This window comes from Aspergillus lucknowensis (genome assembly GCF_044049455.1).
Source record: "Aspergillus lucknowensis strain CBS 449.75 chromosome Unknown BJX67scaffold_32, whole genome shotgun sequence".
NCBI classification, from domain to species: Eukaryota; Fungi; Ascomycota; class Eurotiomycetes; order Eurotiales; family Aspergillaceae; genus Aspergillus; species Aspergillus lucknowensis.
Genome location: NW_027263576.1, coordinates 273,041 through 297,535, shown reverse-complemented (window position 1 = coordinate 297,535; position 24,495 = coordinate 273,041). Strand labels below are relative to the sequence as shown.

Below are 24,495 nucleotides of genomic sequence, written 5' to 3'. Positions count from 1 at the left end.
AATGATCAGCACAGTGACAGCTCTGGTGCCAACTCAAGCGCTGGGAGCCCCGCTGGCGGTTCTATAGTTAGGAGGAAAAGGAAGTCTTCCGAGGTTCTTCCCCTGGCATGAACCTTCTTCACCTTCACAATTCCTCCTTCCTATCTTCTCACACCCCCACGATTCTTGTTTGCCCTCTGCTTCGTTTTTCTGCATTCGCTCCCCTCCTTTTTTTGCTGTGCTTATTCGCTTTATTCCCCCTTGTTTCTTCGATTGCTTCCTCCTTTGCCTCCTATCTTCCTACTGCTACAAGGTCGCTGGACGACCTCTTCAACCCCTCTCATCAGCTATTATTTACCCCTCGTTTACTCCCCCTGTGGCTCTCCTGTGGCTCCCCCGTGGCTTCTCAATCTCCTAGTCCAGCTGCCCCCCATGCGGTTCCCGGTCACTTTGGCTACGGATCTTTACCTCCGCTCAGCATCCCACCATCAGGCTCGCCTTGCGACATCCAGCTATTGATCTATCCCGGTAACCGTCTCTAGCTGCTCCGTGATTGATTAGCTTCATCCAAGTTGTAGCCCCTCTTGAGGCTCTGAGGAAGGTCGTACAGCATGTGGCTCTTCCGAGGTGCCCAGTCCGCTGTCTTCTACTACGCCACCTGCACTCCCTGTGCCAATTCCATAGACCGAAGAAAACGCAAGAAGGAAGCTGCCCGTTCACGTTCGGAGAGAGAAAAACAGCAGAGTGATGCTATCATCACCGACCAACCTCAGCTCTTTTCACAGCCCACTCCATTCAGTACTAATCCGGGGTGGATGGAAGAGCTAGCCCTAGGTCCTGGTCCACCAAAGAGGCGCGGCGGCCATCGATCTACCGCTCACTACCGGATGGATAGTTGGGATACGGGTGCATTGTCGATCGCCTCCTGTGAAGGCCCCGGCCTCTCTCTTACAACATCACAGAAATTAAGCAACATTGGCTCCAGACACTTGGGTGACCGTTGGAACCGTATGCTCCGGTATCAGCGGGAGGACGAACCGCTCTGGGGGGAAGAAATGGAGGTCAAGGGCTCATCGGTCGGACTCTCCGGCCGGGGAAAGGTCAACGCTCGAACTCCAAGCAGATATTATATCCCTCGAGTACCTCCGGTCAACGATCTACACCCACCCATCGTTAGTGGCCCTAAGAGTAGGGCTGAAACACGGTGGATGCTTCAACCCCCGCCAAGCGCCAAAGTCATGGCTGGAAAGGAACAGAGCCCTACTCTGGCTCGACCGGTCAACTACGGCAGTCTGCGACTCGGCAGTGCCCGCCGGGGCCATACACTACCTCCTCTGGCTATCAATATCACCGAAAAATCTCCGGATCCTTCGACTTCTTCTCGCTTCTGTTCCCCAGAAACGCCAGCATCACTGCCGCAAGATCTGCCCCGCGCACCATCACCAAGCTTCTTTGCGTATGGCAAGGATGAGTCTCACTTTGTCATTTCGTCCTCCTTTTACTCAGCATCAGAATTTTGTTCAACGCTGTCTTCCCTCGCTGATTCAGACTTGGACCCACCAGATACCCCCGTGTCGCGACCGGTTTCCAAAGGACCCGGTAGCCACAATGAAGCTCCGCCCCCTTTGATATCAAGGTCTTTAATCACAACACATCGTGACAATAAAGAGGTCCATTTACTGCGCCTTCAGCTCGAAGAACTGCACGATCTTGAAATAGGCCAAGTTGAACGAGTACGACCGTGGCGATGGAGCATGGACATCTAATGTCGCGGTCTCCTTCTCTCAGACAACCCTGTCATGCATGTACTATGGGAGCCGTTAATCTTTGGTTTATTCCTTGGACAGTATCACGGTTGGACTATTCTTTACTCTGCTACAGAACTTGGTCTCGTTTATTTCACCACCTTCACCTCCCGCAATTCCGGAGTTTCGTATGCATAAGCGACGCGCAGGGCATTCCGGCTTCAGGCATAGAAGGTATATGGCAGGCTAGCATAAGTCTAACGAAAAGCATTCAAGTCGTTTTGTTCCAATTTTCACCACTCGCCTTGCGTATCATTCCTCCTCAGCTCCTCCGCAGGTTGTCGTACTTTAAGACCCATATTTCGTTTCCCTCACGTTAGCCCCCCGTCATTCTTCAATTCCTCTGTACGCTGTTGGGACTAGACATAGTTGCGCTGTGAAAGTCCCCATTGCAATTCCGGCGCTTTTGCCTACTCTTCTTTCTGGCCGCGTCTAGGATTCTAGAGCTCCCTAGTAAGAACGTTTTACTCCTTGGAGAATTCCGGTACGTAGCAAATTAACTTGACCCGTCACTTTGTCATTCGATTTCACCTCCAGTTACGACCAGGTCGCACCACCTTGACGAAGAAGGTTCTTATCCTGCGTGAATACACAGTAAAAGGAATCCGGGCCAAAGTCTCAGTCAACCAGAAAGTCAGATTGAATAAATTCCGATTTGATTTCGATTCTTGTATGCATAGTATGTGCTTCGTTCCGTAAACAGCCAATTCACTGACTGCATCCGTAATGTTAATCACGGAGAGGTGATAAATATAGATAAGCGACGACTCTGCTTTTATAAGAACAACCTTCACACTGGGTCGACTTTCCAAAAAGTAAAAGACAACGTTGAGAAATTCGTACAAGACATGCTTTGCTTGCAACATCCCAGATCGGAGCAGGTGAAGAGATAATAGTAGTTGGCTCTGTCAGTTCAAAGAAGGATTTTCTCGCCTGACGGAATTCTCCAGACTGCATTTGCTTGCTCTAATAAACTTTCTTCTTCTCGTCCATACTCAATTGGCCAGGGCCCATATTCACCAGGAGCAGCAACCCTCCGCTATTTGTATGTTAGTTTGTATCCTGGGACCCGAATTGCGAGAATCATTTTTGAACAACTTACACGATGGATAGAATCTGGAAGAAGTCGTACTTGGCGAAGTCCTTGTGAGGGTGATGGGGGTGGAGCTAATACACTGTCAGCCCGAAATTCGAGAAGCATGTAAGACAGGAGCAAAATACATACCGTCCAGAAGTTGTTAACCAGCACATTGAACACGCTCAACAGGAGCACAAGCATGATAGCGCTGAATTTGGCCTTGAAACCAACAATGACCATAACACAGGCTACAAATCCGAACAGACTGACAACCACCCTCCACAAGCTCCATTGACCCGAGAAGATGAATCCAACAAACAGGAAGATAAGCAAGACGCGGCCAGCAAATTGAACGTACATCTTGCGATCTTTCTCGTCCAGCTGAGGCAAGCCGGCTGGGACGAATTTCTTTCGGACCCAAGAGTCCGAAAGAACCATGAGCAGACCACCGACAACGCTCAGGTTGCGGAGGAAAAAGTTCAGATCAAAGATGAGACCGTATCCAAGACCTTGGATGAGAACAACGCTCAACAGGCCAGCGACAGCAAATTCTGGGTGCTTACGGGCAATCACCAACACGGAGCATACCGTCATAACCACGACGTTGACGATGAGGAAAGCGTGCGTAATTCCCCAGGGAACTGAAGAAAAGGTGCAAATTAGTCATTGCTTTTCAGGTTCGAAATTCGAGGACATGTGGCGCGAGAGTGCGGGTGGAGTGAGTCTCTCCGGTCCTGACAGGGCAATCGATGGGATATGGAGCTTACTTTTTCGATAGTCGCGCAAGTATAGAAGCTGGTCGCTCCATTGCGTGAGAATACGCAAGCTGTCCTCGAGGAAGGTGACGACAATCAGGAAACGACCAACGGCGGGCAAATACCTGGGGTCAAAAGACAGCACGTCAGTGGGGTTCCAAATCGGTCCATATACGGTCCCGAATTCAAAGGGTTTGACCGAAGCCATGATCAAGCAAACAAGTCCCCAGAGTAGGCACTTACGGCTTAACCGGATCCGAAACGGTATCTAGCCAGTCCTCAATCTTGCTTGTGTGCTCACGTATAGTATCCAAGGGGCTCGGGTCGCTTGTTGCAGCAGCGCTCCCGGGGCCTCCAAAGGGGTTTTGATGGCCTAGGTTATAGCCTGCAGTGCCGCGAATTTGCGCCATGGCAGCGAAATATCAGTCGTAGGCGGATGTGTAGAGTCAAGAGAAGATAGGTCGGATCGGAAGGGAGGGGGCAGCAGGAGGGTCCAAACAAGGAGATCCGAGGCGGCAATTGACAGAAAGAAAGGTTGAACGTGAGGAGTATCCCAGAGTATCAGGCCACGAGAAAGAAAAGGAAAGAGGAACCGGCGGGGAGAAGTGGAGGAGAGGAGGGGAGAGTTGAGGGTTCAATACCGGCGGAAGTTGAATAGTTGTCTCTTCAACAACTCCGCCTCCGAGGCCCGTGACTTCCTCGACTTTCAGGCCACGATGACCAAAATACAGCGCTAGTCCTATTTGGGTGTAGGTGCCAAGCTCTTCAGGCGTGATCTTCAAGTGACAACATCCACTTTGCAACCTTTGCCAATCTTGCAAGTCTTGCGAACTGTCTTATGAGGACCAGGCAAAATTGAAATTCTCTCCCAAAATAGCTCTCTTTGAGTGCTTGAAAAGCTATTCTTGTCACCTTCATACATTCCAGACTGGCGCAGTTCAAACACAGCCACAATTCCATGAACCCCAAGTCAGGTACATCCATGATCTTTGTTCCAAAGCCAATAATAACAATGCCGATCTGCCCTGGCAGACCAAGGGCAACCTAAAAAGCCAAACTCTGCACATATTGTGCATAGAGACCGGAAAGAAAGAAGAAAAATAATACATGTACCATTCCCGAATCAAGGTCGTCATCCTCCCCAAGCTTCGATGAGGTGTCCTAATTAACAGCACAAGATGTAAAATACACAAAGCCAGAACTTGAAGAAGAGCATCAACCGTCTCTCTTGAATCAGCCTCGCCAGAAACCTCAGGGATCCTAGTGTTCATGGTGAAGTAGATACAGACTGACACCACAGGAAACACCCAATTTCCGGGAAGGAGCGGCGTGTGTAAAGCTGACAGAGGAAGAAAATATGAGACTGGGCAAAACAAGGTGAAAAAGTACATGGTTTTAGGAGTTTGGATCTGTTTTTCGTTCTTTGTTCCGGGTGCTTTTCTTCTTTTTTTTGATCGAGCGTTTGTGGCGCTTATCGACGTTCGAATCTCGGCCCCTTCGCTGCTTCGCTAAAGTAAACCATGTCGCTAGATACGCGGTGGGCTTTTTGGTATAATGATGCATCCTGAACGCCAGAACCAAAAGTAATAATTACAGTTCCTGGTGAGAAGACTCCGAGCGTGAGGAGTCACTTCCCTGAATAGGGTATACATTTGGTCTCAGGGACGAGACGAGTGTGTTCATGCTGCCCAGTCTGAGTCAAGAGGGTGGCCTTTCTTGTTGGATCGGAGGACGTCGGGGAGATAAGCCGGGGTTACTTTCACCTTCGGCTCGATGGGAGTGGGGGCGACTGGAACCGGCTGACTTTCAGAGGCACTGGCTTCGCTTTCGTCCGTCTTTCCACCCTTTTTCTTCGGCTTCTTGGTAGACACAGTAGTCCATGCGTCCTCGCCGTTGAGAATACGAATCTGTTCCTCCTCAGAAGGGAGCCCCTGGTTCCACTCATGGGAAGTAGGAGGGGACTTGTCGGAGCTGCCAACAGGCTCAAATGTGTCCAGAAGCTCAACTTTAGAGCCCTGGGAAGTTAGAGCAGTGCCGTTAACGGGATTGGCCGGGTCTTTCGGTTGCCAGGCATTGGACTGAGGAGCCGATGTTGACTTAGCAGCCTCGCGACGTTCAGCCTCACGGGCAGTATGGAGCTGCTTCTCAAGTAGCTTGCGTCGCTGCGCTTCGGCTTCCTGGACCTGCTCCTTGCGGGCTTCATTTTTCAACCGCTGTTGGCGCTGTTTCTTAGTTTCCACCTGCTTGAAGGTCTGAGCCTTGACCTTCTTCTTCTGCGAGTCCGATTCGACTGAGCCCGTAACACGAAGGACAGATGCTCCAGCCGCAGGTGGCTCAAGCATGTCGGAGACATAACCAACCGCAGGAACGGTGGGATTGACCTGAGGCGAGCCAGCTGAGGAGAGGTCATCATCAGCATCGGCACCAGTTGTTGAAGACGTCCTAGTGGAGAGACGCGACGCCGAACGCTCTCCGTTATTTGGTTCAAGCTGCCGGGAAGCGACGGCCTTCTTGTTCTTCTTCTTTTGGCTCTTGCTTTCACCAGTGGTAAACTGAGATGAAGAAGTACCATTCTTCACAGCAGCAAACCGCTTTGCCAGCTCCTTTTGGTCAATCTCCTCGTCTGCAACATCAATGTCCAGAGTCCGGAGTTCAAATTTGGGCTTCTCACTAGTGGCAGTGATAGCTTGGGAAGGTTCAGGAGATTTCTTCGCCTTTCGTTTTTGTTTCTTCGCCACAGGCGCGGACTCTGTCTTCTCGAGAACGGGCTTCACAGTGCTTTTGGATTTAGCGTTTGATTCGCTGTAGTACCAACCCAGGCTACCTGCCACGACGAGCACAATAGCCCAGCTAATATACGGATTCATCATCGTTACGCTATCAGCAAGTATTCGTTAGCCAAAGATTTTCCAAGAGAGCGGCGGGTATTTGGTACATACAATTATTGAATCGGAGCCCGCCCAACGCAGCGTAACTGTGACAGAATACTTGGGGGATGGAGATAGGTTTAAATCCGAGAAAAGTAGCTCTGCGGCCGGGGTGGTACGACCTGCGAGCAGAGTTGCGGTTACAACAGGAGGGAAGCACAAGAAATCAGGCGCAGAAGAGGTTCGGGTAGAATGGGTAAAGGCGATCTCTCGCGAGCTCTTAATCACTCTTTACTCATTGGATTGCCAAAGCTCTTATGGGAAAGGAGTGGTCGGACAACAAAGGGGCTTGTTGCGCTAAAAGGCCAGATTGCCACACGGAAACCGGACAGCAAGACGACTCCGAGGTCAGGAACAGCTAACCACCACCCGAGAACAGGGTGTTTCGATGAAAAGAACTCTCTGAGATCCACGTTGCCAATCGGAGAGAAATTGGATCAATTGCAGGCGTGGAAGAGTGCGATCAAGGCGAGCTTCTGAACAAGACGGTGCGGCAAAAAGCGGCTGGCGCGTCACCGAAGTAGCATCGGGAGAGCTAGCACAATCGGGGAGGTGGATCTGCGATTTGAGGAGGCAAAAAAAAAGAGGGAAAACATTCGGGGAGAGGAAGAAAGGAAAAGCCTTGGGGAGAAAGTGCCACTGATTTTCGAAAGGAGGAGTGGGAGGAGAAAAGGGGAGAGCAGTCGAGGAAGAGGACACGGTGCGATCTGGGCGAGCGACTGCCCGGACAGAGGAGAGGAGCAAAGGCCGGTTCTCCAGGCCATTCAATTTGGCCAGGACTTCACCAATCACCTTTGACTTCCCCCAGATCCACACAGTTAAAGTCATAATTTATCCATAACATACCGATTTCCAGAGTCCTGATATGGTCCTTTTAAAGCTGTGCTCACTTGATTCGTGTGGCTGGCTTCTCGCCCAGTTCTTGTCGCAGCCAAGACACTCTCTGATAAATTGGCAATCCAGAATCCTGCCTTGCATCCCTGTCTTGCAGAACGTGTTGATGGAATCTCCGAGATGACAGGAGTGCGGGGAAGGATCTCCCACCCCAGTTGCAGCGTTGACCCCCTGTCATTATTCTTCCAGAACCCAGATTCCCATGGTGAAGGATTCGGACGAATCATCCGTGGTTGGGAGGGAGAAAACCTCCTATTGGCCTCTTCCCACTCCACGAAGTCAACCGTTGCTATCGCCGATACAATCCGAGGAGCGGAGCTTTCGTTCCGAGTGACGAGATGCTCAATTGGAATGGTGCACGAAAGATAACTTGCGGGTTAATTTGAGCAGAGCACAATGGGTGGAGCTGAGAAGATGGGTCGCCAAGACATCCCACCTCTCCCCTCAATCGTCGGCGATATCCGACGATGATATGTATCTTCTACGATACACCGACCAGTGACTGAAAACTCTTCCTCAAAGACATCATTTTCCGAACATCGACGAAGTTTGGATTGCAGATGGCGTCTAAGAAGCGGATCATCATTGACACCGATCCTGTAAGCTCTTGTTTGCCATCACTCAAGTCACTCCGGTGAATACGCGCTCACGGTTCGCAAAGGGCATCGATGATATTCTGGCTCTTCTACTTGCATTTTCTGAGAAGTCAGAGGGCGTTGAGGTTCTGCTGATTTCCTTGACATTTGGTAATGTCGAGGTGAAAAGGTGAGACGACTCGAGGTCAGCGATATCAGCTTCCCTTTGCTTAACTGTACATGTAGCTGCCTGCGCAATGTTGTCTCCATGTTCCACATCCTCGAGGAGGAGATGCGATGGCGCCGCGAACAGGGAAGACCGGAAGGCTTCGACACACTGCGGTCTCATCGCCCAATTGTTGCTTTAGGTGCTGAGAACCCTCTAGATGATCAAAGGATGTTGGCGGACTTCTTCCGTGAGCTATTACTTCTTTCTCCATTTCGCACTTCCCTTGCTGACACTCTCAAGATGGCATTGATGGCCTAGGCGGCATTCATCATAGCGTAAGTAGGTTCAAATCTTGAAGGTATGCGCAGCTTGGCTGATACGCCACGACAGCATCCCCATCTGACCCCGAAGGACGCATGGGAGCACCTTTTTGATCCAACCCATGAGCCTGTCGAAATCGAACCCGTGTGTACAGGTACAAATGCGCATCAATCTTTCATCCCCTCCAAGTGCGCTGCGCATGACGAAATCCTCCGTGCTCTGCGTGAAAATGACCCAGATACTGTTACCATTGTAGCCGTGGGCCCTCTCACCAACCTGGCCTTGGCTTCCGCAGCTGATCCAGAGACATTCCTTCGGGCTAAGGAAGTCGTGGTTATGGGAGGAGCCGTGCATGAACCTGGAAACGTAAGCTCAACCAACTCCGGATGGCCTATAATTGCCACTAACGTGGAACCCAGGTGACTCCTGTCGCCGAGTTCAACTCGTATGCTGATGCATTTGCTGCCGCTCGGGTCTACTCCCTTACGTCTCCTTCCCCGAAGAGTACCTTGCCACCAAGCAAAAGTCTCCCGGCCCTTCCATCAAGCCTCAGCCGACAGCTTACCCTCCGCCTCTTCCCGCTGGACATCACCCTCAGGCATGGTTTAAATCGTGGCCAATTCCGGAAAGCGATCACCCCTCTGCTGGAGGCGGGCTCCCCGCTTGCTGAGTGGGTTTCTGCCTTCATGGCGCACACTTTTGCTACGCTCGAAAGGCTCCATGAGAATCAGAGCGGAGACAGGGCGGAGCTCAGTCTTCACGACCCTGTATGTGTCTGGTACGCCCTGACCGCGGATGACGAGGGCTGGAAACCATCGGAGACATCCCCCGAAGATATCCGGGTAGAGACAACCGGCCAGTGGACGCGGGGAGCGTGTGTCATCGACCGAAGAGATAGGCATCCAATTGACGGGGACGAGGAAAGCTCCAGTGATCACGGCCTCTGGCTGAGCCGGAGAGCCGGAAACCGGATCTGGAGAATGGACAAATCTCCAGCAGAAAGCAACTTTGGAGAGGTCCTTATCGAACGGCTATTTACTTGAGTGAACGCGATGTGTGGGGCTTGGGGAGGGCGAAGGGGGTTGGACACGGCATCTTCAAAGCTGTGTGTACATATGTTCATGTAGACGTCATGATCCGCTTGAATAGAGAAGCTTTGATGCTCCTCTTAGAACTTGGTTAGGATCCGCCTATGATTGAGCACAAGGCGGGTTGAGAAAAGTTGTTGACTTGCCAGGTAGATAGTCCGAGTGCCTGGGAGCTGTGTAAACCCATCGGCGGTGACCGCACCTAACAGGTTCCTATGTGAGGAATAACATCTTCGGCGCTGAGAACGCCTTACGAGACTCTCGGAGACCAAACCCCTAGGTTCATGCCGTCTTCTCCTGTTGAGATTTCAACCGGCTTTATCACCAGCATAGCTACTGCGTCGTACGGGCGAAATCTCTATTGGTGAGACGGTCATGCGAATCCAGGAGACAGCAGCGGATAAGTGGAGCATTGGTCGACATTATCTATGAAGACTATGATAAACTCCGAGGGAATTCTCTCACTGGCGTTGACAGTTCAGAGGTGAGTGTGAGCTCGAAAAAGAAACGAGAACCAAACCAACCCAGGGAGGAAAAGGCTCACACGAGACACGGACAACTCGGTGAGGAAGATTATTAATGCAGATTCAAGCATTTCATCATCATTAAGGCCTTCAGCAGGGCCCCTTCCATCAAATCTCCGTGGATGAGCCGTGACCCAATCGCACGTGGAGAATCAGGATGCGTGCCTCTGGGCAATTGCCAGATGGGGGAGCTGTGAGAAAAAGCCCTGGAGCTGGAGGCGCCGGCCGCTTGTCTGCACTGATCAGTCCACGACGCAAGCTCGAGATGGGCTCAACGCCATGTGAAGGGGAGCGAATCGAAATACCAATCAGTTTTCATCACGGGGCAGCATGCTCTTGATCGCTCCGTTTTCTTCCATCTCTCGACCGGAGCGATAACACACCCCGCAGCCGAGAAGAGCTTCCAAGGCCTCAAGCAAGGGACGTGAATCCACAGCACGACCCGTCAGAAGAGTGAACCGAAGCACGGGCACCGACTACCTCGACGAGTTGGCTCAAGGCAAGCGGTCTCGTGCTTCCTTTGGATAAGCCGGGCGGGCCAATCAGAGCGGCGCCTGGTACCGCGTGGGCTCTCAAGCACGCGACACAACTTGCAAGAGCTTCCTGAAACCCGCAATCAACCACCTCTCCCTCCTTCGTCGATCGCTCCAATTTTCGCTCCCAATGTTTGCGATCTTCTTTTCTTATCAACAGCGTTCCATAGCTTCCGCGACGTTTTCTCGCGACTTTGCCACCATGTTCTTCTCGTCGTCGGGAGTATAGAAGCAGTTCTCCTCCCGAGTCAGAGCCGCTCCTCTCTCCTCCCCTCCTCTTCATTTCATTATCATCTTCTCGCTTCAGTCCCGAAGAGAGCTTCCTTGTACCCCAGTCAGCCTTGGACCGAGATTTTCTCTTGTCAAGGCAAGACTGTGCGACCCCCAACTTCGCCTGGCGGTTCTTGTCCGACTCTGCCTCAATCGCCCCAACTGCACTCTCCGCATTTAAGGAAGTCGCAGACATATTGTCGCACCCATTACCCTCCTCATCCAGGTCATGTCACGTTCTCGCCTTCCTCCCACGCCCTCCATGTCTGGAGAGTTCATCATCAAGGACCAGACAACGGTCGATGGTTCGGATTGCTTTGCTCTGCCCCCTGCGGCCCTCAGTCCGTCCAAAGTGAACAATGCTAGTAGGGCATCCTCGAAGTCAGACCCGTCTGTCTTCTTCCCTGCGTCCCCAACATCGCCGCAACTAGAACCGAGCCGCGATGCGAATCCTCCTCATGCTGGCCTGAAGAGGCCGCTTGAGGATCTAGACCTCCCTCCCCCTCCCACTCGCACCCGCAAGATCATTCAAATGAAACCCAAGAGCCAGAGCTCGCCGAAACCAACCGCCACTTCTGCCAAACCTGCTCCAAAAGGAAACACAAAAGCTACTGCCGCCAATGGCACCGCATCAGGAGGTTCGAAGAAAAAGCAACCAAGTGCTACCAGCGCAGCTGGTCGAAAGATTGCAAGGAAAACTGCTCACAGTTTGATTGAACGACGGCGGAGATCTAAGATGAATGAGGAATTTGCCACTCTCAAGAACATGATCCCGGCCTGCCGTGGGCAAGAGATGCATAAACTCGCCATCCTGCAGGTTCGTCGCCTTCCAGCCTATCTGCTACAAAACTTCATCTGACATTCCAATATCTAGGCCAGCATTGACTATGTCAATTACCTCGAAAAATGCATTCAGGACCTCAAAGTCCCTGGCAATCAGAGACCGGTCCCCTCAGCCTTACCTGCCGCTCCTCTATCACCAACTTCCCCTGAATTTATTGGAGAAGTCAAAGACCACACATACTCGGCATCAGTGTCGCCCGAGGTCTCCCCCAACGGTTTTGCCAGCACCTCTCCCATGTACTCGCCACGAAGCGGCATCCCTTCGACCGGTGGAATGTCAGAAATTCCACCGTCTATCCTCCCCAGCCCTGCACTTGGGCCTGTGCGTCCGAGCGAGCAAGCAATGAGGTCCGCTCGTAGCTCATGGGCTCTTCCCTCTTCCAGAACGTCGCCCGCCATCCAGCCTCCTTTCTCCAACGGCCCTTCGGCCGATATGGATCACGAAGCTTCTGCAGCTCTGCTCATGCTGAACAGAGATCCGCGGGGATCAATTGACTCCGGCCATGGAGCCTCCACAGCTTCTGCTGCGTCTCGTGAAGACGAGAAATATAAGCTTCCTGATCTTCAGCGCAAAAGGATGAGCGTGATGGACCTGTTAATCTCCCAGGCCAGTTATGATGCTTAATGATAGATGTTGTCGTCGACAACTCAAAAAGGCGTTAAGGCGTTTTAGGGTGCTTATGGGTCTCTTGCTTATATGGTTCTCCTGTTTGACTGGGCCGGTATACGAATAATGATATAAATAGCGTTCAATACTTGATCTGGCCGGCTTTCTACTGTGATAATGATCTTCTTCCCGCGGTGTTCTTCTCGTATGGTCGCGCATCCCAATGCAGGTCGCACCACATCTCTGGGAGGAGAGCACCTAACAGGGAAAAGCTTTCTCTGGAGAAATCGCGTGTACTTGGTCTGGAACCAACAAGGGCCATGAAGAATAGCATCTCGCTCATTGAGTAACCAAAGGGGTCACCCAACCGGCTTATTTGTGGTTGGTTTCGCAAGATTTATCGTCTGTGTCGAACCTAGAACCCCATACCACGCTACTCTGAGAAGAATATTGAGCAAAACCTCAAGAGACTCCATTGGTAAATGCCTGATGTAATACGATCAATCAGGAGCCTGCCCATGAATATTCTCAACGACTAGGTCCTTCTGTCAGGTGATCACAACCTCTGCTCAACCAACGGGAGGGCCACGCACCTCCAAAGACCCCGGTAAAGACTAAGGTTTTTAAGGCTGCTCGGGATGTCTTCATTCGGATAGCTTCGTCTGTGCTGAAGAGGTTGATACCCCGCACCCGGCTCATCCTTCGAGAGGTTCCATCCCGAAGTTTGTCTGACGTGACAGACGGAGGGATTCTGGACATCTGAGTCTGTGCGCCCGTCTTCCTCTCACCAGAATCTGTTCTTCAAGTTGTGCAGGTGCATAGCGGCTGGTGCAACATGTTGTGGTGGTGGACGATCCACTTGCCACTCGAAAAGTTGAACCGTTTTTGGAGACAGCTCGATGACGACGACCGAGGGCGTCCTGACTCGCCTGCCCAAACAGATCGAGGGGGCTGTCGCCAAGGCACCTGGAATCTTCCACCGCTCACGACGCAGAGGAAAAGCCGGGGCAGCCACCATGCGTGATTGGGTCAGGGCTTTAACAGCGCGCTGAACGCGGCCTATTGAGTTTGTGTAACTGCGAACTTTCAAGGGAGGAAATTCGAGGCACGAGTGACTGCCTCTTTGCTGCTGTGGGCTTCTGATTCTGGGACCAGAGGCCCCGCGGGCGACTTGATCGACTGCCAAGGAGGCAGGATCCACTGATGCGTTTTCTTGTCAGGATGCCAATTGATAGTGCGGTTTACTTCGGTAACTTGTACGAGAGTGTTTGAAAGGTTGTATTTCTTCGTATCCAGGAAGCAAAGGCATTCCGGTATCCGAGACTTGAGTGAGGGAGTTCTGGAGGTCAACTCCGCTCGGGTGTCAATGATGTCAGTTGGTGGGTCACACTTTCGGAGGGATTTCGCAACAAGCGTCCGAGTCACAGTCGTAAATACCTAAACTCAGGCCAATGACTCTGGACTCGGCCTCGAGGATCATTCTTTCCCTTGCCAGAATCCAGGGTCAGAGAGCCACGGAGTCACTCACAGATCCCTGGAGCCTGGAGGGGCGGAGCCAAGCTGAGCCAGGATGCCAGACCATGCCAAGATGGTAGTGCAACCTCCATTTCCCTCTTTCTTGAAGCTCTTCGCGGCACGTTGCGTCGTCAGCGCCCGCACTACTGGCAAGCCAGACCCCGACTTGGACTTGACCTCCACCAAAGGCCCCCAAGGCCCCGCTCCCCCCGGTGAATCCCCTCCTGCACAAGGTGCGCCTGTCTTCCTCCGCCTCCCCTATATGAACACCCTGCTCTTCCCCCCAACCCCCGCCGCTCCCCCTCTGGTTCCCTTCCCCATCATGAGCCCTCTCCTGTTCTCTACTCACCACTCCTAAATCAACTTAGATTTCATCATGGCTCGATTTCGTTCCCACCAACGCAAGAAGAGCGCCCGCTCCATCGCCTCTGAAGGTCCCTGGAAGGTCGATACACCCTTTGGACCACCCCGAATTTCACACCTGCACGTCCCTGGGGGTATTCGACGCATCCGAAATACGCTGTCCAAATTATCACCTTCTGCGCGTGCCGAGAAAGAACTCCTGAGACAGAAAAACCGATACAAGATCCCCCTGACTCAACGGAATATGGACACTTTCATCACCCATCAAGAGTTCAGTGATGCCTGTCATCCAGAGCAGTATAACACTGAGTTACAAGTGACGGCTTGGCTCGATCGGCTCTCCTGATGATTTCCCGCTTCACACTCCCATCTTCCCTTGAACTCTCCGTCTCTCGACCTCAACAACTCAAGACCCGATCCCGATCGCCAATACCTCCTTCACTGTCGATCCTCCTGGCAGTCTTGGCTTCGAATTCAGAGTTCACAACGCCTCCTCCGGAAAGAGTATGTCGATGCAGCATCAGCTTGCGCATCCCTCCTTGGCGCAAATGTTCCCTTGTCGGCGCAGCCGCCGCCAAGCATGCAAGTCAACGTCGCCCGCAGGCACCACACGACACCGCAAAATCCGACGATTCTTCGGCCCCTCCCCAACAAAAAGCCTCATGCGCTTGATTTGCCAGCCATCCAGGCAGCAGGTAGGGGTAGGATTCTCGCTGAGGGAAATTCCTTGGCATTTATGTTAGAGGCCCCGGGTCCTGCGACTCGGGCCTACATCCTTTTTGTTCCCGATAGCCACCTTTTTGGCAACCTTGTCACTATTGCAGTACCTGGCCTGCAATTGGCTGCCCCAGACTGCCGACTGAGGCTCGTTGTTAGTCTAGAATATTGATTGAAGGCGCGGTAGATACCCATTTACTTCGTGCCGACGTTTTAGAGAGATACCTCAAGTCTAGAATTTCCTTACTAGTTCTTGCGCGGCTGGTCAGGCTGTGCGACGAGTACAATTAATCTTGCGAAACTTTCCAATGACTGCCTCACTGTTTAAATACCGAAGAGTACGTACGTTCATGTCCTGCTTATAATAAATATGGTAGAAAGACTATGCCTCCTTGCGACTCATATCTGATGGCTTGAGCTTCATAAAGATTCTGCAGATTGTGATGAGGAACAAGTGTTTCGGGCGCTTGCGGGGCGGGGTAGCACGCAAGTCAACATCAGATATACATCCATTTTCGTCCTCAACCTCTTCAGCTGAATTGAACATATGTACTTTCCATATTGGACGAGTGAGTTGGATCCATTCTTATGTCTGAGAATCCCGGTGTGTGACTTAAGAACCTGCTCTCTCTTCCCACCCCTTTGCGACAGGTATCTTCGCGATATCTGACTGCCCATGGGTCTCCCCAAGAGAGTCGCCATAATCGGTAAGCGTTCATCCCGCTACCTTTTCAAGAATAACATCCAGGATTCTTCTTTTTTTTTTTTTTGGACAGCAGCTCACCAAGTCGCAGGCGCCGGGCCCTCAGGCCTAACAATGGCCAAAACCCTCCTCCACAATTCCCCACAAGGGGCATTCCACCCGGTCATATTCGAAAAGAAACACCGCCTCGGCGGCCTCTGGGCCGTGGATTACCCGGGCACAGAAGAAGACTGCCGCGGCCGTTCAACGCGGGGACTTGTCGACCCGTTCATGCAAACCAACGTGAGTCGCTTTTCGGTTGCGTTCTCGGACTTGGCGTGGGAATCGGCGCTTGGTGGGGGTGGGGATGTGGATGTGGATGTGCCTATGTTCCCGCGAGCGTGGCAGGTGCGGAGGTATTTGGAGAAGTATGCGAGCGTTTATATCCCCGAATCGAGTCTTCGATTGGGGAGGAGGGTGGTGCGTGCGATTCGGAGGTCGAGGCTTGTTGGGTCTGGTGGACGGTGGGAGGTTCATTGGGTTGATGAACGGTGAGTATAGCAGCTTCGAGCTACGGAGCAAGGCGTGGCTAATTGAAGGACTATAGGGAACATGAAGAGCATTCTACACGGAGCTCGGACGGGTCAGAAATCATGAGAGAAACTTTTGATTTCCTGGTTGTCGCTTCCGGGCATTTCGGAGCGCCATACATCCCTGATATACCTGGGTTCGCAAGCTTCCCAGCCACAGTCCACAGCTCAGGTCTGCAAAATGCAGAAGATATATCCAGGCTACTTGAGAATGCCCCTGCCAAAGGGAAAGTGGTCGTCATCGGCGGAAGTATGTCTGGGGTTGAAGCCGCGACGTCCCTTGCGCTTCATCTCTCTTCCTTGAACTTCAAGCCTGGCTCTTCTGAGCAGTCTGGAGCTGCGTATGAAGTGTATCACCTGAGCACTAGCCCTTTTTGGGTCTTACCTACTTGCCTACCGCATCAATACTCGAGTGAACTTTCAAAAGCCGGCACGATGCCTCTGTTACCGCTTGATCTATTCCTGTACGACTTATCCCGTCGCGCCCCTGGCACGCCTGACTTTTCCTTCGGCCCTAAGTCGCCGGAGCAAGTTTCTGGGATATATAAGTCTTTCCGGGCTATGCTTGGAAATGACTATAGTAAGATCGGTGGAGTGAATATCACCGACAGGGAAGGAAAGGAGAGCGCACGCCCACCATGGGTAGCGATATCAGATTACTACGCCGAATTTATCCGATGCGGAGCTATCAAACCGTGGACAGGCCGCGCCTACTCGGTGGAATGTTCCGCGTCCAGCCTTGGGAGCATCAACGTTGGAACCCCCGACGGTCTTCAACGCCTTACAGAAGTTGCCGCCATAGTAATGGCTACGGGCTTCAGTCCTTCAGAGTCCCTCTCTTTCTTTAAAGAAGATGTGCTCTCAACACTCGAACACTCTCATAGCGACCACTTCCTCCCCCTCGTCTTGGATGGATTCTGCAGCTCCCATTCTGATATCCCGGATCTAGGTTTCGTCGGGTTCTATAGGGGCGCATTCTGGGGTCCTGCAGAGCTCCAAGCGCAAATCCTAGAGCAGCGCTGGAGACGAATCGACCCACAGGGAGAAGTAACCATATCAGCAGAAGACCGCGAAGCACGCACTCGAGAGCGGCAAACGGTCCGTGACTTTCGGAATCTCCACCCTACTTCCCTTCGCGGTCAATTTCCCTTGGGCGACTATGTCGGCTTGATGGAATCGCTGGCTCGTCAGTTGGAACGGATTCGCGAACCTCTTGTTAAGGACCTTCCTATTGAAGCGCAGCCGCTGGGCCCTGTTGTGCCCGTTCGCTATCATCCAACACTTGCTGATGGAGACGAGGCCCATGGAAATCGGTTATCACAGAAAGGGGTTGAGATAACAATGAACGCTCTTAAACATACACTCATAGCAGACTCTGCACGAGCACGTTTGACTACCGCAGCGGCCATTTTCAGGGCATTGCACGGGAAGTGGAGATTCACAAGAGAAACAAGAGGTTACGGAGCCAAAGTATCTGGAACAGCCACGTTTTACCCTCGCTATCCGTCGAGTTTGGAGTATGAGAAAGAGTATCTCTACGAGGAAGTCCAGGACGGTGCAGAAGCCACAAGGCTGGTCTACCGACTTTGCGAGGATACCTCTGCGTTGGCGCGAGAAGCCCAAGTCCGCATCTGGTCTATAGATCAGTCGTCTCCAAATTCAGCTCTCCAGCTCTTGCACGAGTTAAAATTTGGATCAGCAGGTGAAGTGATGGACTCGGGCGACTACCGAGTTCAGGCGTTCGATATCACTGGCGCTGACACTGGCGGGGTTGGAAATCGGTATGAATTCGTTCTCAATCGCGTGGCTGTCCGGAGCTGGAGTTGCACGGCCGTTACTCCCAGAGCTGGAGATGATGAGGCCGAGCTGTCCATGTATGCAAGATAGCAGACGAGGACTGCCTTCGAAGGCGAGTCTTGGGTGCGGTGGATTGGAAGGAAATGCGCCCGACTTGGCGCTGGCAGACCCACAGTGGAATTGCTCCGCACTGCGGGGAAATCCGGGGTAAACGAAGAGAAAGAGGACTCTCCGTGTCAGGTGATATAAAGCAGTTAATATTAGGGATCGAAGGTACATCGATAGCTGTGTAGCCAGCGGCTAAACCTGACAAATAATTATGCTCATTCCACACTCTGTACTCTGTCGGTCGCGCCTTGTATGAGCCCGATACTCAGACCAAACCAGTTGAAGACTCCACACCGCACGACCGTCATCGTCCAATTAGGGTTCTCTCTCATTGCATTTCTCCTCACGATACTAACCTTAAAAGTGCTAAGTGATAGATAGCTCGAATGCTGTCACCCAGTTTCGCACTCTCCGCTTTCCCTGCTGTGTAACATGCAGGCTGTCCTTGCGCTTGGCATGCGGAATCCGGCTACATCGCGGAACAGACAGGGTTTCAATACTGCTGCTCTTCTGATGCTCTGTTTTGACAAGGGCTTGGAGATAGATGTATATAACTATTTGAATGAAGTATCTTCAACCCCTTCATCCATCTCAACCCTCTGTTATTGTGCCATAATCGGTATACATCCAAAATCATGACCCCAGAAAAAGAACAAGAACGGCCCTCCCTCTCCCACCACGAAACAGTCGACGACTCAGACCCCAAAGCAGACGAACCACAACCTCCCTTCGACCAAACCCTGGAGAAAAAAGTCCTCCGAAAGTGCGACCTCCACGTCGTCCCCATCCTAACCGCACTCTTCCTCTTCGCCTTCCTCGACCGCATAAACATCGGCAACGCCCGCCTCCTGGGCCTGGAAGACGAGCTCGGCATGGAAGGCCATCAGTATAACATTGCCCTCTTTGTCTTCTTCATACCCTACATCCTCTTCGAGGTGCCGAGTAATGTGCTCCTGAAGCGTATGAGGCCGTCGACCTGGTTGTCTGGGATTATGGTGGCCTGGGGCGTTGTTACGATCGGTCAGGGAGTGACAGGGAGTTTTGCAGGGCTGGTGGTTTGCCGGGTGCTCATTGGGGCTTTGGAGGCTGGTTTCATGCCTGGTTTGTTTTTTCCGCCTCCCTCCATCCATATATTGCGATGGTGTGATGTGGAACCTGATAATATGCAGGAAGCGTATATCTCATAAACATGTACTACCGGCGGCACGAACTGCAGTGGCGGCTGAATTTTTTCTTCAGCGCGAGTATCTTCGCTGGCGCCGTAAGCGGGTTCCTCGCGTATGCGATTGCCAATATGGATGGGGTAGCCGGTTACAAGGCGTGGCGCTGGATCTTCATCCTCGAGGGTGTTGCGACGGTTGTCCTTGCCGTCATTGCGAAGTTCATTATCGTCGACTGGCCGGAGTCGGCGACCTTTCTGGCCGACGACGAGCGCGCGGTCCTTCTCCGTCGTCTTGCCGAAGACCAGGGCGAGGCGCAGATGAATAGGCTTGATAAGAAGTCTATGAAGAGAACGTTTTCGGATCCGAAGGTTTACCTGGGGAGAGTTGCTCTGTTTTCGAGTTCCTGTTCGATCCCCTTCTTTCCCTTTCTCCAAGAGAGCACGCTGTGCCCTCTCTTCCGCCGAAGAAGCCCTCAAGCGAGCGAACTCGGTATAATAGTCGGATTTCTTTACCAGTAATCCCTCATAATAATGTGCTAATGTGCACTGCACTCGCAGCCCAGTAATGTACTTTGGCATTGTCAACACAGGCTACGCAGTCTCCTTCTTCACCCCCACGATCCTCGAGCAGCTCGGCTGGACCGCCATCCGCGCCCAGGTAATGAGTATCCCTATCTATGCTGTGGCGATGGTCATCACGCTCTCCACGGCGTATATCAGTGACAGACTCAAGCACCGATACGGCTTCACGCTGGCGGGCTGTCTCATCGCGTCAATGGGGTACATCCTCCTCCTCAACCAGGCCTCCATCCCCGTTGGGGCACGGTACTTTGCTCTCTTCGCGATAACGGGTGGCGGCTACCTGACGCAGCCGATTCTCCTGGGGTGGCTGAGCAATAACATGGCGGGCCACTATAAGCAGTCTATTGCGTCGGCGATGCAGATTGGGTTTGGAAACTGTGGCGGGCTCGTGGCGAGTAATGTCTTCTTTGATGATGAGGCGCCGCGGTACTGGACGGGGTTTGGGGTGAGTCTGGGGATGACCTGGGTCTGTGGGGTGTCGTGCTTCGTGTTTTTGTTGTACTTGGTCAGGGAGAATAAGGCCAGGGAACTGGGGAAGAGGGATTATCGGTATGAATTGCCCGCGGAGGAGAGGGAGAATCTGGGTGATGGTCATCCGGGGTTTCGGTTCACATATTAGAAGATCAGCTTGCATGCAGTCCTTATATCTCGACGGCGAAATAATCGATTCCGGCCGCTTTCACTTCTGTTCGGTTCAGATTTAGTTCGTCGAGTATCCCTTCAACCTGCTGGATTACTCCGCCGTCAAGTACAACAACTTTATACTTCTTATCTTCGAAGGTGAATGACGGGTCGATTCCTCGGTCCAAGTGCAGACGAACTACAGACATGTCTTGAAACAGCGTAGCGAGATACAGCACAGGCTGCTTCTCCCATTCGCATCCAGGGTCAGCGCCGTTTTCGAGGAGAAATATCGCAGTTTTCGCGTCCCCCTTCTTCAGCGCCTCCTGGAGCGGCGTAACATCCTTATCAGGAGGAACATTGTTCACGTTGGTACAGCGTTCAAGAAGTTTCTTCGCGATAGCCTGCTTCTGTGTTCCGGACCCATCACCGTCGTCGCTCCGTATAGCCGCCACCAACGGACTACTGGAGGCCCTGCTGACGACCATATCCAGATCGATAAGTTCGCGGTCTAATAACTACTGGACAGCCGCGAGGCGGCAGCTTCCATTGACCTTCACAAGAGCCAAGTACCGCAGCTCCCGCCGATCTGCGTCGGTTTGAGCGAGAAGGTGCTCAAGCATATCGATTTTCTCAAGTGTTGCGACATCCAGAATAGACTTATTTAGGACTTCTCCTATGACTCCGTACTTTCTTTTCGTTGCATCGATTCAAACCTCCGGGCATGCGCGGAGGAGATCCTTGAAAGGATGGACGTCCACCATCGCCCTGAGGATCTGGAGGAGAATCTCGAGCGGAACGCGCCTTTGGATGGTCGTTGTTTCCTACCTTTCGAGTGTAGTGGAAGATATTTGGGATCTATGGGTGAGTCACAGCATGAACAACGTGAAGCCCAGGGGTTACGAGTCCATCCGCTAAACTGGCCAAGATGATCCTTTCGTATCTCGTCTTGTACTCTCACTTCCTCCTCACCCAACCTCGCTCCACGGATCAAGACCTAGCGATGTGACAATCTAGTATGCGATGACCACCCCCCGGTTCTCGATCAGGCCGTAGTGATGAAAAGAAGAATGGACTTGATGAAGAGGGGGTCGACGCTGTTGATGTCTGCCGTGGTGCCAGCATACTTTAGCCCTCTCAGAAAGTCCTAATCAAGACTCGTACTGTCTCCCCGTTGATGTCGAGGGGACTTGGAATCGTGATGGATTCCCTTTCTTGCAGAACCCGGTTGGCATAGAATGCTGGACCTACGTCGAAGGCTACGAAAGGGAGCTTGCGGAACCCATTTGGTAAAAAGCCTGGAAGAAACGATCGGTCATCGTTCTATATGCAATGCTATTCCTCGTATCGGTATAAAGTTACAGCCTCCTCGCGAGCGAGATGTCTCATCGTCAAGGCGTCACATCTGAGGTCCCTGCACCTACTCCTTGTGGGTAATTTGGTGCTTCTCTGAAGCAATGAGCTCCTCGCCACGGGTGACATGGTTCACTCCTCCGAAGAGAGCGTCAATTTCCTCCAGAGGAACTTGCTTGGTTTCGGGAATGAAGAACCAGACAAAGGCTGCGAGAAGAAAGTTCACTCCTGCAAACATATAAAACGCGTAAAATCCGCAGTTATCGAGGAAAGTTGGGAAGAACTGCTGGAAGATCGTGTTCGCAACATTCTGGGTCTGAGACGCCATGCCAACAGCTTGGGCGCGAACGTTCATGGAGAAGACCTCTGACGTCCAAATCCATACTGTTGCGCCCCAAGAAGGCTTGTCTGTGAAGATAGCATGATTAGCGTTTGTTTCCGCAAAGGGTATAAGGGCTGGCTTACAGAAAAATATGAACAAGAAGAGCAAAAACACAATCGCTATACCAACCGGCTGGGACTTCGTGTCGTTGACTGTTGGCGTTTCGGTCTCAACCGCAGAAACGATAATCATACAGATGCCCATGCCAATGGCACCCACAATGAGGAGGAATTTACGCCCAAAGCGATCAATGATCCATACAGCATTAAGTGTGAAAATAATGCCAAAGGTTGCATTGAGAGCGTTGATAAGGGCAATTTGGCCGGCGCTAGGGAAAACTTTTTGGTAGATCTTGGTCGAATAAGAGTTCAAGCTCCCCTGACCAGTCACCTGCTGACCGGCGTTCATGATAACGGCAAGAACCATGCGCTTGCGAAGCGACTTATCCTTCCAGAGAGCAGAATAATTGCTGGAGATAGCTTCCTTCTCGTATTCGAGGGCCTCACGGATTTTCAGGAGCTCTTCCTCGACTTCTTCGTCAGTCTCACGTACCCGTGCAAGTGCAGCACGGGCTTTCTCGACATTGTTGCCGCGTTGGATATACCTAGGTCTGTGTGAGCTAGACAGATTTCTCTCCCCACATGGGCTTCTTACCATCGCGGGCTACCGGGAATTGTTGGCAACAGAACGAGAATGAGGGTTGGGACGAGAAGTTGGAATATCACAACCATCTTCCAGTCCCACTCGCCCAGGTTCTCCTTGTGTTGTGTGCAGCCGTAGTTCACCCAGAAGCAAATAAACGACCCAACAGAGTAGAACATTTGCCAGAAAGTCATGATCTTTCCACGAATTTCCGGCGGCGCCAGTTCACCTATATAGATCGGACCCGCGGCTTTGAAACAGGTGTGTCAGTGTAAAAGTTAGAACCAGACGCTTGGAGTAGGATGACTTACTCAAAGAAATACCTTGGCCGATACCGATGATGCATCGTCCAGCAATGAAACATCCAATATTGTGTCGCGGCGACCAGGTCTGCATGAAGGTTGAAGCAATAACCAAAACACAGCCAGTACCCATGCCGATTTTACGTCCCAGATAGTCGGCGAACGGGCCACCCAAGAAGAAACCACCGAAAATGGCGCCCACAGTGTACGCCGTATTGACGGCACCGATCAGGTTGGCATCCGGATTATCAAAGTAGGCGACCCAGTTGTCTGAGCCTTGCACGGAGTTGTATACAGATGCATCGTAGCCGTAAAGCACCATGCACGCGGCCGCCACCAGAGAGATGTACCTAGAATTTACACTTTCAGTCACAATCACAGGGAAGTGCTTCCTCGACAAACCAGTTATAGGCTCTCTTGGAGCCAAGAAAGTTAAGTCCCATTGATGCTTGCTTCACAGCCCTCGACAACTTGGCCCAGCACGGGAGAGGATGCGGCTGATTTCTTGACTGTCCACCTCGACGAAGTCCAGAAGACAAAGAAACGAGCAGGTCGTTTGGCAGATTCAAAGGTTCTGGTGTGTTTCCCCTGGTATTAATAGGGCAGACACAGAAAACACGGGGCCAGAAACCCCAGCAGTAGGATCCAACAGATATATTAACCTTTCCGACCCCATCGCAACGGCTGCGTCCTCAGAGAACGAGATCAAGTCACTGAGTCTTTCATGGGAACTCGCCCGGTGGGACCATTATCACCCCCAAGCCTCACCCAGCGAAGCCGTTCCCAAGTCCCCACACCTCCTAGTGGTGGGGAGTTTGGCTGTTGGCCGCTCAGTGCTCGAAAGGAGCATCGTCTGCTGCGCACCGGAAGATCTGGGGTTCGCATTTGAGGAAATTCTCCGCCGGCAAGTTGTGGCCGTCCCGGGCTTCCACGAATCATCAACAAAGAAGATGTCCTGAAGGGAATCAAAATTGTCCACCAATGGAGCTTCTTGGAACAATCAGGTCTCCTGAAAACAGGCGAAAATCCAGATGTTCTCAACCCCAGCATGGGGCGGTCAAAAGGAAGGATGACTTGAGATGTTGGAGACGTCAGACGGCGACTCACGGGAGGAGTACATTACAACCAATCGATTGAGGCGTCTTTTCAGTGTCTCTCAGGACACTCCCCCGCTGTTTGAGCGGCAATTCTCATTTCATGAGAAGTTCGGGTGGGGCTTGGCTCCGGTGAACTGATTCTTTCTTTTTTCTCTGTGCTGCGACTGCAAAACCGTCACAACTCCCTACGCTTGGAATGAGGAGGACGCATTCC

General features: G+C 52.1%; 11 protein-coding genes across 11 annotated transcripts; 6 read left to right on the top strand and 5 right to left on the bottom strand.

The window, feature by feature from the left end:
* The first annotated feature begins 392 nt into the window (after positions 1-392).
* BJX67DRAFT_185291 (uncharacterized protein) lies at positions 393-2,392 on the top strand. Its single transcript, XM_071025240.1, has one exon. It carries the CDS (start codon positions 591-593, stop codon positions 1,743-1,745), a length of 1,155 nt encoding a protein of 384 aa, XP_070884420.1. The 5' UTR covers positions 393-590; the 3' UTR covers positions 1,746-2,392.
* A 1-nt stretch (position 2,393) lies between these two features.
* BJX67DRAFT_185550 (protein ERV29) lies at positions 2,394-4,291 on the bottom strand. Its single transcript, XM_071025245.1, has 5 exons — positions 3,861-4,291; positions 3,630-3,742; positions 3,010-3,503; positions 2,887-2,951; positions 2,394-2,823 (listed from the first exon to the last, which is right to left on the bottom strand). The coding sequence occupies exons 1-5, from the start codon at positions 4,025-4,027 to the stop codon at positions 2,751-2,753; spliced, it is 912 nt and encodes a 303-aa protein (XP_070884419.1). The 5' UTR covers positions 4,028-4,291; the 3' UTR covers positions 2,394-2,750.
* An 861-nt stretch (positions 4,292-5,152) lies between these two features.
* On the bottom strand, positions 5,153-6,720 carry BJX67DRAFT_185288 (uncharacterized protein). Its single transcript, XM_071025239.1, has 2 exons — positions 6,557-6,720; positions 5,153-6,494 (listed from the first exon to the last, which is right to left on the bottom strand). Exon 2 carries the CDS (start codon positions 6,485-6,487, stop codon positions 5,297-5,299), a length of 1,191 nt encoding a protein of 396 aa, XP_070884418.1. The 5' UTR covers positions 6,488-6,494; positions 6,557-6,720; the 3' UTR covers positions 5,153-5,296.
* BJX67DRAFT_185441 (uncharacterized protein) lies at positions 6,346-7,465 on the bottom strand. Its single transcript, XM_071025244.1, has 2 exons — positions 6,557-7,465; positions 6,346-6,395 (listed from the first exon to the last, which is right to left on the bottom strand). The coding sequence occupies exon 1, from the start codon at positions 7,370-7,372 to the stop codon at positions 6,893-6,895; it is 480 nt and encodes a 159-aa protein (XP_070884417.1). The 5' UTR covers positions 7,373-7,465; the 3' UTR covers positions 6,346-6,395; positions 6,557-6,892.
* A 438-nt stretch (positions 7,466-7,903) lies between these two features.
* Positions 7,904-9,909, top strand: BJX67DRAFT_185338 (putative nucleoside hydrolase). Its single transcript, XM_071025241.1, has 6 exons — positions 7,904-8,037; positions 8,100-8,203; positions 8,260-8,429; positions 8,483-8,517; positions 8,573-8,869; positions 8,923-9,909. Exons 1-6 carry the CDS (start codon positions 7,999-8,001, stop codon positions 9,544-9,546), a joined length of 1,269 nt encoding a protein of 422 aa, XP_070884416.1. The 5' UTR covers positions 7,904-7,998; the 3' UTR covers positions 9,547-9,909.
* An 892-nt stretch (positions 9,910-10,801) lies between these two features.
* BJX67DRAFT_185357 (uncharacterized protein) lies at positions 10,802-12,795 on the top strand. Its single transcript, XM_071025242.1, has 2 exons — positions 10,802-11,735; positions 11,793-12,795. The coding sequence occupies exons 1-2, from the start codon at positions 11,148-11,150 to the stop codon at positions 12,384-12,386; spliced, it is 1,182 nt and encodes a 393-aa protein (XP_070884415.1). The 5' UTR covers positions 10,802-11,147; the 3' UTR covers positions 12,387-12,795.
* Positions 12,796-14,259: 1,464 nt separating this feature from the next.
* Positions 14,260-14,592, top strand: BJX67DRAFT_382921 (uncharacterized protein; the record flags this gene model as incomplete). Its single annotated transcript, XM_071033327.1, has 1 exon — positions 14,260-14,592. One exon carries the CDS (start codon positions 14,260-14,262, stop codon positions 14,590-14,592), a length of 333 nt encoding a protein of 110 aa, XP_070884414.1.
* Positions 14,593-15,447: 855 nt separating this feature from the next.
* BJX67DRAFT_185274 (uncharacterized protein) lies at positions 15,448-18,356 on the top strand. Its single transcript, XM_071025238.1, has 3 exons — positions 15,448-15,670; positions 15,758-16,196; positions 16,253-18,356. The coding sequence occupies exons 1-3, from the start codon at positions 15,640-15,642 to the stop codon at positions 18,120-18,122; spliced, it is 2,340 nt and encodes a 779-aa protein (XP_070884413.1). The 5' UTR covers positions 15,448-15,639; the 3' UTR covers positions 18,123-18,356.
* A 419-nt stretch (positions 18,357-18,775) lies between these two features.
* Positions 18,776-20,503, top strand: BJX67DRAFT_373280 (major facilitator superfamily domain-containing protein; the record flags this gene model as incomplete). Its single annotated transcript, XM_071031376.1, has 3 exons — positions 18,776-19,241; positions 19,310-19,694; positions 19,861-20,503. The coding sequence occupies 3 exons, from the start codon at positions 18,776-18,778 to the stop codon at positions 20,501-20,503; spliced, it is 1,494 nt and encodes a 497-aa protein (XP_070884412.1).
* A 22-nt stretch (positions 20,504-20,525) lies between these two features.
* On the bottom strand, positions 20,526-20,993 carry BJX67DRAFT_382918 (uncharacterized protein; the record flags this gene model as incomplete). Its single annotated transcript, XM_071033326.1, has 1 exon — positions 20,526-20,993. One exon carries the CDS (start codon positions 20,991-20,993, stop codon positions 20,526-20,528), a length of 468 nt encoding a protein of 155 aa, XP_070884411.1.
* Positions 20,994-21,825: 832 nt separating this feature from the next.
* Positions 21,826-24,269, bottom strand: BJX67DRAFT_358882 (putative MFS sugar transporter). The gene is made up of 5 exons (XM_071029605.1): positions 23,587-24,269; positions 23,194-23,534; positions 22,895-23,132; positions 22,324-22,844; positions 21,826-22,266 (listed from the first exon to the last, which is right to left on the bottom strand). The coding sequence occupies exons 1-5, from the start codon at positions 23,625-23,627 to the stop codon at positions 21,926-21,928; spliced, it is 1,482 nt and encodes a 493-aa protein (XP_070884410.1). The 5' UTR covers positions 23,628-24,269; the 3' UTR covers positions 21,826-21,925.
* Positions 24,270-24,495: the final 226 nt, after the last annotated feature.